The following is a 13,730-nucleotide window of genomic DNA, read 5'->3' on the forward strand; positions in this document are numbered from 1 at the left end:
TTTGTGCAAATTGATGATGATGATGATGATGATGATGATGATTATTATTATTATTATTATTATTATTATTATTATTATTATTATTATTAGTTGCAATATTTGGAGCACGTTTGGTACACTGAATGGAGATTACATTAGCAATAGTAATCTTTATTACTGGGAATAAAAAATATTGTAGGGGAATAATTATTATTATCTATAAGTTTGGTTATTACATATGAAAAGCTTGTAAAAAAATGTTGTATAAGGAAAATTTATATTTTTTTTAAATATATTAATTTTAAAACTTATTATATGCACTAAAGAATAGCTATTACATCCATTTTAAAGAGGAATAGTGCCACCACATACCCTTGATGCGATGATCACTCTACAAGTATAAGTGCTTGTGAGGTGTGGTGGGTAAAGGTCAAGGCTCAAGTCTCTAAGAGGAAGCTTCACATACATATATATACTTAGATTATACTAAAGTAGAATTTCTATCATATATATTAAAAAAAAATGAATAGCTATTCTTCAATTTAAAGAATAATTATTCTTTTGTAATAACTAATCTATGTAATAAATATGTAACCACATGACCAAATTGATGTTACACATGAATAGTTATTCTATTACAGAAATTATTACACCATATCAAACATACCCTTAGGATTTTGTACCTGATGCAATAGCTCTCAATAACTTGATTGAAAGTTGAAAGGGACAATTTTCAATCTCAACCATTGAATTAGTGAAAAAAGTAAAAATGTGAAAGTTGCAAAATAAAAGTGGTAAAAACTTTTTTTGTGAAAAAGGGGGGTGGGGGGCGGGGGGAGTAATTGCACTGGATCCTAATCCTTTCAACCAAATTATACCAAGTTACCAACCTCTATTGGACGTTTACGAACACTTCCCTCTCTTAAGGTTTTTTCTTTTTTAGAAGCCCCTTGAAGTTTATGAATGAATGACAGTTCCCTCTTAACGTATGTTTAAATCAATCTTATAAAAAAATATATAGATAAATCTTATATAAAAAAGATATGTATAAATTAATAGGGATTATTTTTCTAACAATGAAATATTATATTAGTAAAATAACATTAGTATTACATTTATAAAAACTTCATACTCAAGGGGAAAGTATCATTTGTAAAACGTTTTACGGAGTGTCATTTCATCAAAATTTAAGAAAATTTAGTATAATTTACTTTTATTTACATAGGAAGTTTATAAATCTCATATTTTCAATGTCCTTTCATATGATCGAGGAAGGAAAATCTCGCACAAAAAAACAAAATGAGTTTGTAATAATGTTCTATAATCACAGGCAAAGAGAATTTAGTCTCAACGACACAATAAACAAATTAATTACTAGCAGTCAAGTCAAGACTGAGAAGTGGTTGGGTTATGGACATGGGGGCTGATTTTTTTTTTGAGAAAGACTTATGGGGGTTGATTAATAGCTCTCATCTCAGAAAGAGTGAATAAATAGCATACAAAATGAATTGAAACTTGTTAAAGTAATGTTCAAAAACTTCATACATAGGTTTCAAAATTGTTTCTAAAAAAAAGAGGATAATTATAGATTATAGATTACCTACTTGTGGTTTATCCCGAATTTAACTTACCTACCCGTAGTTTCATTTTGACACTTTACCCACCTGTGGTTCATTCCATTTATGCTCTGTAACCCACCTCTAATTTTTCCGTTACTCTAACAAGTTTCATAAAAAAAACAAATAAGAAATCAGATCAAACATTCCTCTCCCATGCACTCTCTCATGCTCTCTCACCCACCTGAGATCTTAGATGCTATAATGGCACCCACTTGATTTATTAGTCCGAGAATCATCTGGGTTTTCATCGTGCAAAGAAACCGAGGAAGAAGGAGACTTACAGATTCTAGGTTTTGAGCGTTACCAACCTGTTCAAGTTTAGGAACACTCTCAGTCTTAGTCCGTTTGTGTTTCTCTCTATTGGGTGGGCTTCAGATCAGCGTGGGGTTGTGGTGCTGTAGGTGGACCTGGGTTCATGGGACCGTGGGTAGCAACTCGTCGTGGGTCTTGGGATTGATGGGTAGAAAAGTGATGGAGATAGGAGCATAGTGTTGGACAAAGACGGAGGCAAGATCAGCTACGACAAGCTCATCAATAAGTTTGGCTATCAAAGGCTTGACCCTTCCCTCATCAATCGCGTCGAGCTTCTCACCTCCCGCAACGCCCACGTCTTCCTTCGCCGCGTCGTCTTTTTTGCCCATCGGTAACTCTACTTCCCAATGCTAACTCACTATAATAATATATGTATTAAGGGTAAATTGGAATTTGATGGTTGGATTTTTCCACTATTTACAGAGATTTCAATGATATATTGGATGGATGGACAAAAGAGAGAGAGAGAGAGAGAGAGAGAGAGAGAGAGAGAGAGGGAGGGGGGGAAGACAGAGAGAGGATGAGATTTAAGGAGTGGTTGATTTGAGTTTAATTTTTATGGGTTTGAGAAGTCCCTAAAATATATGTCTAGATTTGAAATTGGGGTTTCAAATATATGCCATGGGTTTGAATTCATTTGTTCTTAAGTTCCATTAAAGTTCTCTAAGTTTTTTTTTTCTTCCAACAGAATAGTTGAAACTGTGATTTTTCTCTCTCTGCATGTTAATTTTCAATGTGTTGCTAGCAATTTGTGACTCTTTTTTGTGGGCTTAATTTTGAAGTCAATTTGGTATAAAACGTGGGATCAAATGTTGTACTATATTTTTCTTCTTCTTTGTTTATTTGATTTAGGGATTGGGTTTCTTTTGGTTGTTAGGATTTAAAAAATGGGATTTGAGGCATAGTTACTGATGGATCCGTGGGTTTGGATATGTGTGGGTGTGTTGATGTTTATATTTCGACTTGGGTTTTGGGGTTGTAATTTGATAAATCTATGGTTTGTACTTTGATGGTATTGCTTGATTTGATTTGTATTAGTTTTCTAGGTATATGTTCTTTATGTTTGTATATGTTCTTCATGTTTGTGAATGGTAAGAAACTAATACCATATTTTAATCTTGTTTTTTTTTTTCTTTTCTTGTTTAGGGAGGAGAGAGACATAAAATGAGTGTAAAAAGACTTATTTACCCCTCTTTTTTAACAGAGGTGGGTAATAGAGACTAAACGAAAGTAACCTCAGGTAGGTAAAGTGTTAAAAATGAAACTACGGGTGGGTAAGTTAAATTGGGGCTAAACCATAGGTGGGTAATCTGTAATTATCCTCCAAAAAAAAAAACATAGGTTTCAATTTTTTTTTTTTTTTTTTTTAATACATAGAGAAAGGTTAGGCTATAAGGCTTAAGAGTAGGAGTGGCAAAATTGGACACAACTTGCAAACCTGACGCAACACGACACAATACAAAGTTAACAAGTTATGGGTTGAAGTTTAATAGGTTCATGTTGTATTCAAGTTGACACAACTAACCCATTTAATAAACGGGTTGGTTTAGTATTCAACACATAAAACCCGTTTGACTCATCTAGCCCGTTTAAATAAATGAAATTTTACTAATATACCATTCAAATCCAAGGTATATAAACTTATTAGTTGTTGTGGTTTATTTTCTTTGATATATTGTAATTGATTATTTGTGATATTGGGATTAACTTTAGTTTTGAATGGTTATTTATGATATAGTTACTCATTAGTTCTGGTATTATATTAAAAATATTTATTTATTTGTTTTTTCATAATTTTTTTATTTTAATAAAATCTAATAGACAAGTCAACACAACTGACTTATTTAGTAAATAAGTCGTGTTAAAGTTGAGGATTCTTTACCTGTTTAATAAACAAGTTGAGTTAGTGTTGACCTATATAGTCGAACATGAATTGCCACCCCTACTAATAAGGTAACATGGGGATGCCAATTTTTAAAATTTCTCATTCCTCCTATTTTCTTTCTAAAAAAATTAAAAATTATATATAAACTAGTATTATTCCTGTGCTTTTAGAATAATTTTATTGAGAAATAATAAATTATTAATCATTAGAATCTAGATCATATAAATTGCATATTTAGTATTGCTCTTAAAAGCCTCAAGCAATCACACAACATATTTATATGAAAAAATACCTAAATTTAATAATTAAAAACCTATGGAAACTTAACTAAAGGTATTTCATTTGCCAAAAAAAAAAGTTCTCTTTAACTTATCTGTTGTCATATAATGACATTTGTAGCGAACACACATATAATATTACTAACAACAAAAGTAAAAATGAGAAATAGTAACATAAAATTTTACTATTCAAGAAAGTTGATTTAATCTAATAACACACATATAAACATAACACAAATACAACCTAGAAACAAAAAAGATGAAATATTTATTGTATGAGAGAATACAAAATTAGATAATTCTTAAATTAGAAATAGATAAAACCTATGAGGAAAAAAAAAAAAAAAGATGAGTACAAATAATTCATAAATTCAAAACCAAACAAAAAAAAGAAAAACTAAACATATTTTTGTAGGATAAAAAAGAAGCGTATAGCCATAAAAGGATAAATAGCCATATACCTTTAAGTATAACTCAAATAATATTAAATGCTAACAAATCATGAAGATGAAATATTTATAGAGATTTATATAATGGATTTCATGGATTCAAAATTGTTTTTTATGACTCATAAGCAAAATCATAAATAAATAATAAAACACACATACACACACACACACTCACAAAAATACCAAAGAAGATAAACATACCTGTAATAGTATGGATGGTGGTTTTGATAAAATATTCTACTATAGACAAAACCAACTCGAACAATAACTAATGCTAGACAGATCATAAATGTGAAATATTTATATAGGCTTATATAATGAATTGGGTAAACTACATATTTAGTCCCTAGCCTTTACACTATATTTCAATTTGATCCTTAACCTTTCAATTGTGTCAATTTGGTCCTTAACCTTTTAATGTCGTGTCAATTTAGTCTTTGTCATTATATATTAGATGAAAATTGTTTACATAGCAAATAGCCAAAATAAAATTTTAGTTTATTATTACATCAACAGAAGTTAATTTTTTATTTTGGCCATTAGACATGTCATTAATTTTCATCTAAAAGATAACTGTAAGGATTAAATTGACACGGTAAAGAAAGGTTAGGGACCAAATTGATACAATTAAAAGGTTAGGGATCAAATTGAAATATGATGTATAGGATAGGGACCAAATACGTAGTTTACCCTAATGAATTTCATGGATTAATATTCCTTCTTTAATATATATATATATATATATATATATATATATGTATATGTTTTTCTTTTTTGAGAGAGTTTCAACCTATGGTGTCCGCTCCTGATGATAGCTATTTATCATCAGACCAAGACACCAATCAGTTTTTGATGTAGGCGGGGATTAAACCTCAGATCTCTTATACAACCATCAGAAACTTTACCAATTGACCTAACTGGAACCCACATATATATGTATATGTAATGGGCCTAATGGCTCCCTAATTTTATATATATAAACTATATGCATGTAGATAACCAATGCATCATTTTGTTTCCTTTTATTACTCTTATACCATAAGTATCTCATTGAATTAAAGTGTATTAAATGTATATTTCCTTAAAAATAAAAAAGTTACATGAATAGTTAATACTTCATTTTCTTACTCTTATACTAGAAGTAACTTATTAAACTAAAACATATTTGTGAGTTCTAATTAGCTCGATTGGTTTTTTTTTTTTTTTCAATCCTCATTTATACCAAAAATCAATTTGTGTCTTGGAAAGATTTAGCTAAGTCTTAAGACATGTGAAATTTGAATTTAAAAGGAAAGAAGAGATTGAGTCTTTGTAGAGACAATCCTTAATAAGTCAATATTTTATTTGAATTTGAATTCACAACATCTTTGAAATGGATTCGAATTTATATTTTAAATTATTGTGACATAAAAAATGGTTTCTGTATTTTTATACTCTTAATGATATTTGTAACTCTTTTGAGTGGGATGTTTGAATTATAGAATTATCCTTGATAGACTCACCTATATAAGTGTAGAAGTGAGGCTCGTTCTTATGAAAAATGGGTAATTCTCTAGGACACTAATGAAAGTCAAGATCAAGCATGTAGTTGTAATGTGAAGGCTTATGAGCTTATAGCAAAACATTAGAATTCTATTATGTGATGCTTTGTTTGTCCACAGCAAGCTTGGTTAAATACTTAGCTCACCATTGCTCGCTCTGTTTGTTTAGGCAAAAATATTTTCTAGAAAATGAGTAATTTTTTAAAAAGTATTTTCTATAAAATTATTTCATTTGTTTTATGTTTGGTAATTACCTTAAGTGAGTTAAAAAACAATCTTCTAACTTCCTTTATTTAGCTCACTGTGAGATAGAGTTGTTTTCCAAAAAATATTAATGAAAAACAATTTCTAAAAATAAATCATACTTTTTCTATTGACCAAAAATAGTTTTTCTTTAACTCATTTTTTTTTATACTACCAAACATTGGAAAACATGGATAACTATTTTTGCAAAAGGTTTCTATCAAAAGAAACAAAGCGTTTGCAAAAATTGTGGAATCACTAAGTAAAGGTTCAAGTTTTTAGTGCCTATGATTTGTAAAGAGAGGCTGGGCTTGTTGTCTTGGAGATGACATGCTAATGATCTCTTTGCATCGATAAGTAACTTGATTTGCGCCTCAATCTCTACCAATCATCTTGTGCAACATATTTAATACCATTATTAGTGATATAACTAGTCAAATTCTCCAATACACTATGATTGTATGGAAGAGAATGCCCTTTTGATTTTTTTAATTAACCATTTCAAAAAAATTCAAGGGACATGTACACATTTCGTGTCTAGTTGGCCAAGTGAGAGATGCTGAATTGAATGGTCAAATGGCACTCAATATGCAATGGTTAAAGGATATATATAAACGTTGCATAATGTTGTTTATTGTTTTCTCAATGATTAATAAAATTGTTAAGATATATAGAGGTAACGGAACTGCATGTTTGGTTATGATTATCTTTGTGAGGTTTGAATCAAACATGCAATTGAAGTGTTCATCTTTTCTAGAGATATGGAGTTAGGTTTGATGTGATCAAACATGCAATTCAAGTGCTCCTCTTTCTTAGAGATATGGAGTTGCGAGTGGAACAATGAGGTAAATAAGGGAGTTGCAATGTTTAAATCCAAAACAAAAATAAATATTAGGAATTTTATGTGTTTGCAAATAGATTATTTGAACTCTCTGAAATGTAAAGATAACCACACTCAGAACTCTTTTTGTGGAAAAGCTCACTACTACCCAAACATTATCTCTTCTATTTTCTCTTTTTGTCAATATTAAGAGCAGGGGCGACATGAAATTTAAATAATGGCCCCTTAGATTTTTACTAAAAACATGTAATTCATTTATGTAGTTGACTAATGCAATCTTGTTCCCTCTAATTACTCTTACATCATGTGTAGTTTATTAAAACAAAGTGTATTTAATGTATACCATATGTAATTTAATTATGTTTTATTTTTATTAAATTGACTTGTATATTTTTAAACATGCCAAGACCATGGTTTTAAAATCTGCTACAATCAATGAACCATTTTTGCTTCTGGTTTTACCAGTTTTTGACTAGTTCTGCCTGGCTTTTGACTGATTTTGGCCTATTTTAGGGGTTTTATTGGATCAAATATGTGCCCAATTCCTAGTTGAACTAATTTGACCAGCTGGTTCAGTCCAATTTTTAAAACCATGGTCAAAACTTTTTGTTTTCCAAAGAGATAGACTTACTTGATGTCAATATTCTTTAAAGTAAGAAAATATCATTTGTTAAATCAAAATTACAAACATTCTTCATGTATAAGCAATAAATAAATGTAAAATACTTATATAAAAAAATAATACATGCACACACTATATGTGTGTGTGTGTGTTATTCATTGGATTTAATTTTATATATATATAACTTGGTCCCTCCTAAAAAAATTTTCTGCCTTTGCCATTAATTAAGAGTCCAATCTTTGCTTTGTCATAAATGGTCATGTGATTCGTTTATGTTTTTGATTACCCATCTCACAAACCCTAACAAGGGTAATTGGGACATTTTGGTCCCTCTTGAAAAAATTTTATGGCTCCACCATTAATTAAGAATCCAATCTTTGCTTCATCACAAATGGTCATGTGATTCATTTTTGTTTTTGATTACCCATCTCACAAACCCTAACAAGGGTAATTGGGACATTTCTGGAAAGAGTATATAATTTCAAATTAAAAGTACTTGTGAAGTTGTGAGTGAGTTTGATTTTATAAAACTTGGTCCCTCCTGAAAAAATTTTCTAGCTCCACCACTAATTAAGAGTCCAATCTTTGCTTCGTCACGAAGGGTCAGGTGACTCATTTTAGTTTTTGATTACCCATCTCACAAACCCTAACAAGAGTAATTGGGACATTTTTGGAAAGAGTATATAGTTTCAAATTAAAAGTACTTACGAAGTTGTGAGTGTGTTTGATTACACCAATGTTTAGGGATTTTTCATTTTTTTCCTTTTTCTTCCCTTTTTAATTGAATACCAAATTCCCCCCCCCCCCCCCAAAACAAAAAAAAATTAATAAAGAAAGAAAGAGAATTAGAGTAAACACCATTTCTATTTTGCTAAGCAATATAATGTTTTTTAAAATATAAATTTAACTAATTGGAAGAAGCTTAAAAGTAGAATACCTAACAAGGAAGAACTTATTTCTCTTCCCTAACAATTATGCATTAATTTACATTGAGAGAGAGAGGTGCAATTTTGCCCTCTCTCTTATAATCCGTATCATAAAAATTAATGCTATAGACTAGTAGGAAACACAAAATTTAGAAAAACAAAGCAGTATAGAATAGTTGGTTCCAAGTATCAGGCAATCCAGGAAGGCACCAATGGCTACAATCAGCAGATCGAGCAGGGTTAGCTTTCTGCTCTGGGGTCAGGTCGCCGCTATAGATGGAAGGGTGGCCATCTTTTCTTAGCTTTGATAACATTGTTATGTCCAACAAATATACAGGGCTGCGCATGTCCCTAATCACAGTATCCACCACTCTCATTTGATCAGGATATGCCCCAGCTGAGTATGTTGATCCACTTGTTGCCACTGGTGCTGTTTCGCCATAACAGTTCTTTGTTGTTGATGGCGTTGCACCAGCGTCCCATTCACTTGGGCTGTCAATGTCATTCCACCACATTAATTAATTGCCCCAAAATCTGTATCATTACAAGTAACATAAGGGGTGCTAACAACTTGTACTTAAATTTATGAAGCAAAAGTGTATGCTAAACCTTGATATATGACTTATATCATTCTCTTGTCTCACAACTTCAAACCTAATAATGTATGCAACTTTTGCCCATTAGTTGAACAAAACAGCGACTACAAGTGGATTTTACAAAATGCTAATTTTTGTTGCACACACATGTTAAACACAATTTTAATTTAATTATAAAATAATGAAATTATTTTTTAAAAACATGATTTCACCATTTTAATTTTTCATAATTTTAATTTTAGTTGTATATTCCGTACACACAAGGTGTAACTATCACTATTCTATATGAAATAGAAATTGAAAATGTTTGAATTATCACAAGCTTGTAGAGTAATAATAAGCATGATTTTAAAATTCAGTCTGTTGAGTAATAATAAGTATGATTTTAAGAATCGGACCAAATTAATCGGTTCGATTGAGAACCATATCCTAATTTGGTCTGAAAATTTATCAAAAATTGGTAAAAACTGGAAAACTAGATTTTTTTTGGGTTCTTTGACCGACATGTTTTGGAAGTAAAGATTAACATAATAAAGTGCATGAAAGAATCACTAATATTGACTAACTTTTTTGCTCATCCGACAAATTGAGGCTGCTAGCCACGTTAGCAAGTTTGTTTTTATTCAGCATTGCTAGTGCTACCGACAAGAACAGATTTTTATTTGGTATTTATTCCCTGGACAAAACAGGCAGCACATGGTAATCCTACCATCACTTTTACCGCAGGAAGAAGACTATCATTTATTTTCTTGGTTTTTTATTCGATGAAAATTATTTACTATCCTCAGCATCAGAAATAAAAGGTTGTAAAAAAGTTATGATTTATGAATGAAAATATTGCTAATCTTTAAATAATTTTTCTTTTTTAAAATCCTTTTAATAAACAAAGACCCGGACATTTCTTTTTTCATTTTTAAGTGAAGAAATAAATTAATTGCCCTTTGTATTTCCAGCTAAATATAATACATATTAGTCATTTTATAAGTTCAAAAATTAAGAGCGTGTTTTTTTTTTTTTTTTGAAACAAATTAAGAGCGCGTTTAATACTACATTTTAAACAATAATTTTTAATATTTAAAAATTATATATATTTTCTCATATTTTTCACTTACAAATATTTTTAAAAAATTTTACTAAAATTAACTTCTATTAATCCGCCTAAGTTTCCTGTCTCGAGAATCACGTAGCTCTCAACAACTAACTTTGTTTTGTAGTCTTTTTGTCTTATTTCCCTCGGAGAGATAGTACCTTCACTGCACAATTTAGACCACACGACACGAAGTTCAAGTATTTAGGCTATCTTTTTTTCTTTTTTGAGGAACAGGCTATCTAAATAACATTATTTATTTACTCAATTAGAACTAACCTAAACTCCGGTTGGGCCCAGCATGGCCCAACTCGCACCCCTATGTAGTAGTATGAACAGCTCATTTTGCAACGAATTTTTGGTGCTTGGAGCTCGCAGCCTAGTGCTAGTAATTCCAACATGCAATTATGAAGCATAGACTCCCAACACAATTATTTGAGAGAGAGAGAGAGAGAGACCCACTTGTTGTGCGTAGGAGAGATGGATAGAAAGAAGACTCTGGTTCTGCTGCTGTCGACGTTGTTTTCAACCCAATGTGCCCATGTTCTAAGACCCTTTTCCAAAGCACCCAAACGATCCATGTCTTGGTAATATTTCCCTCCCGATTCCATGTAATCCCACCTGCCAATTATAGCCTTTAAATAACCCTCAAATCTCAATTAAAATTTATTAAATTCCTTAATTTCTTTTTTTAATAATTTGATAATTATAATCGATTTGAACGCTGAACGCGTTCTAAAAAATACAAAAGATTATCGATTGAGTCCCAACCCACAACAATTGTTTAATAGTACATACACAAGTAGAAATATATTTGACCTACCCTTGTAGAGATCCTTTGTGGGTCCACCAGTGACCGGTGTTAAACGAGAGCACATCAACATTCCGCCAAGCGTCGCCGTTGCCAGAAATGTCATCCAGCTTTAAAACTCTTTTTCCTTCAACCATATCTATGTCAACCAGATATGTAGCTCGGTAAAATAATATGGACACGCCATAGTCCTGCATTTATTTTGACAAAACCAAATTATTAGAGGCCCCATTTGGATGGACTTACTATGCTAATTTCAAAGAGTCTACAAGTTTTTGGAGAAAAACAAAATTAAGTGCGTTGCAGTTAGCACCGACTTGTCAAAAATAATGCTGACAGCTTTTTTGGTCCCTTGTAAGCTTTTATCAACTGGTTTCCGTACTAAAAAATTTATTTAAAATAAAAAACCACATTTAGCCCTCTGGGTTTATTGTAGGATTCATGATGAAAATGACTAGTGCGCCTGTCGTGGCCAGCAGAAAACCACACTTTTGCTTTTGCTTTCTTATTAATTTGTTGGCAATTTCGTTAAGGTTGACACAGTACATGACAAAATTGACAAATTATTGGAAGTGAGGTTTATTAACATTGAGAATTTGAGACTGACCAAGAACTGAAAGGTTGAGAGCGGATCGCCTCTGATGACTTGAGTTGAGGTTGTAGGCGCTGTAGCTGAGATCAAGCAAATCAAAGACTCCCATTGATTCCGTCCAAGCGAGTCACCCACAAACATCACGGTCTTCCCTTTCATATGGACCAAAAATTCAAGCCCATTGAACCTAACATGAATAAGCTAAACAAGTCACAAAGTGTCATTAACAAAATTGTACAATAGCACCTACATTAGTATGATTATGTGTATAAACTAAGGAAAAGAAATAGTTTTTTTTTTTTACCTTGGGAGCTGACAATTGAGGGGCTCCCATCGATACTTAAGGTAGTCAGAGTCAGGCCGACCGTACATTTGGCAGTTGAATTCGGGGTCTATGACTGGACAATTAGAGGATTGGTAAACTGGGTATGTATCATCACGAACCCAGGTACCAGCAAACAATGCACAAGAGCTTTGGTTGGTTTGGATCATGGGTCTTCTGTGTTGGTGGTTTTTATGGTGGTTTCTCAAGCTCATTATCAGAGCTGATGAAGCTATGTGGGGTTGAACACAGAGCAGACATAGAATTGTTAAACATGACCCAAAAGCAGAACAAGAGGGTTGAGAAGAAAGCCGAACCATTGCAGAGATTATTATGAGGGAGCTATGGATAAAAGCAAAAGCAAAAAGAAAGAGAGGAACAGAGGAACAATGTATATATAAAAAGATCTAAAGGCAGGGGTTTTGGCTCTATACAGTCTTATGAAATGTGTAAGGATTTTTTGTTTTGTTGTGTGCATGTGAAGCTAGCTAAAAAGATCTGTGCACGTGAGTTAAATTTATTGCTGGCGGTGGGCTTGTGAGTTGTGTAGTTGGTTTGGACCTTGAACAAATTCCACTGACACTCCGGCTTCTTCTTATATTGGGGAGAATGGCTAATTTGTCTTCATGTGACTTTGGGGTGTGGTTGATTTGAAATCACAAGTTCTAGGACTTCACAACCCCAAAAAAGAATCACTAGCATTAGCTCAGGATTCAAAGCTTGTAACTTAACATTTTGGGCCTCTCAAGCGATTGGTGATTCTTTATTTTAAGGAGGAAAACTGATATTTAACAATACAACCAATCAGCTCTAGGCTTTTTTTGTTTGTGCATATGTGTATGTGAAGGAAAGGTTACACAATATTCGAAAGAAAGATTATAGAACCACACGGTATCCAATTAATTTATATCCTTTTTGTAATCATGTAAATGGTGAAAAAAAAAGTGTGAACTTATATAAAACTGCAAGAAATTAATATTGTACTCGAGGCTGTACCGATTTAGCTACCGGTACTATATATTTTAGATACCGGTCAATACCGGTATACTGTTTCGAGTTTACCGCTATTTTATACATTTAATATATACACACACAAAATTTCTATTTACACACACTTACATACACAGACTCTCCAACTTTTAGTCTCATAAATACCTTCCATGTCAACTATTGTATACTGATTGATACAGCAACCTAAAGATCAACTAGAGATTATAATTAATGCAAGTAAAACAGTTAAAAAATAAGAAAATGGAACTCTTAATTCAAACACCAAATCCAAATTAAGTATAAGAATTTGAGAGATCAAAAGTTAGGTGAAATAATGAAATTATCTACAAAATACTTTCATTATTAATTATTTTAGAGACAAAAATTGCCACAATTACCCAAAAAAAAAAAAACACATTTTGTGTTTCGATCTGGTACGGCGAGTACGCGGCCAGTATTTTTTTCAGTACGAAATAGGAGTATACCTGTACCGGGGCACTGGCCGATACGGTATGTACCGGCCGACACAGGCTGGTACAGTACAATATTAGTAACACGGTATAAAAGTGCTTCACAGATTCACAGTCTATTATATAGTATAAAATATATGTAAAAATGGTATGAAATTGACTGTTCT

General features: G+C 31.8%; 1 protein-coding gene across 1 annotated transcript; it reads right to left on the reverse strand.

The window, feature by feature from the left end:
• Positions 1-8,614: 8,614 nt before the first annotated feature.
• LOC142607801 (protein PMR5) lies at positions 8,615-12,671 on the reverse strand. Its single transcript, XM_075779431.1, has 5 exons — positions 12,086-12,671; positions 11,797-11,968; positions 11,202-11,380; positions 10,841-10,999; positions 8,615-9,187 (listed from the first exon to the last, which is right to left on the reverse strand). The coding sequence occupies exons 1-5, from the start codon at positions 12,421-12,423 to the stop codon at positions 8,845-8,847; spliced, it is 1,191 nt and encodes a 396-aa protein (XP_075635546.1). The 5' UTR covers positions 12,424-12,671; the 3' UTR covers positions 8,615-8,844.
• Positions 12,672-13,730: the final 1,059 nt, after the last annotated feature.

This window comes from Castanea sativa, chromosome 8 (assembly GCF_040712315.1).
Source record: "Castanea sativa cultivar Marrone di Chiusa Pesio chromosome 8, ASM4071231v1".
Taxonomy (NCBI): Eukaryota; Viridiplantae; Streptophyta; class Magnoliopsida; order Fagales; family Fagaceae; genus Castanea; species Castanea sativa.

Excerpts from the sequence above, each read along its gene's own strand:
- LOC142607801 (XM_075779431.1), bottom strand. The coding sequence starts at position 12,423 with ATGGTTCGGCTTTCTTCTCAACCCTCTTGTTCTGCTTTTGGGTCATGT. Across the intron at positions 11,000-11,201 it reads CACAAAGGATCTCTACAAGG|GTGGGATTACATGGAATCGG; the intron begins GTAGGTCAAATA and ends TATAATTGGCAG. Across the intron at positions 9,188-10,840 it reads ATCTCTCCTACGCACAACAA|CCCAAGTGAATGGGACGCTG; the intron begins GTGGGTCTCTCT and ends TGACATTGACAG.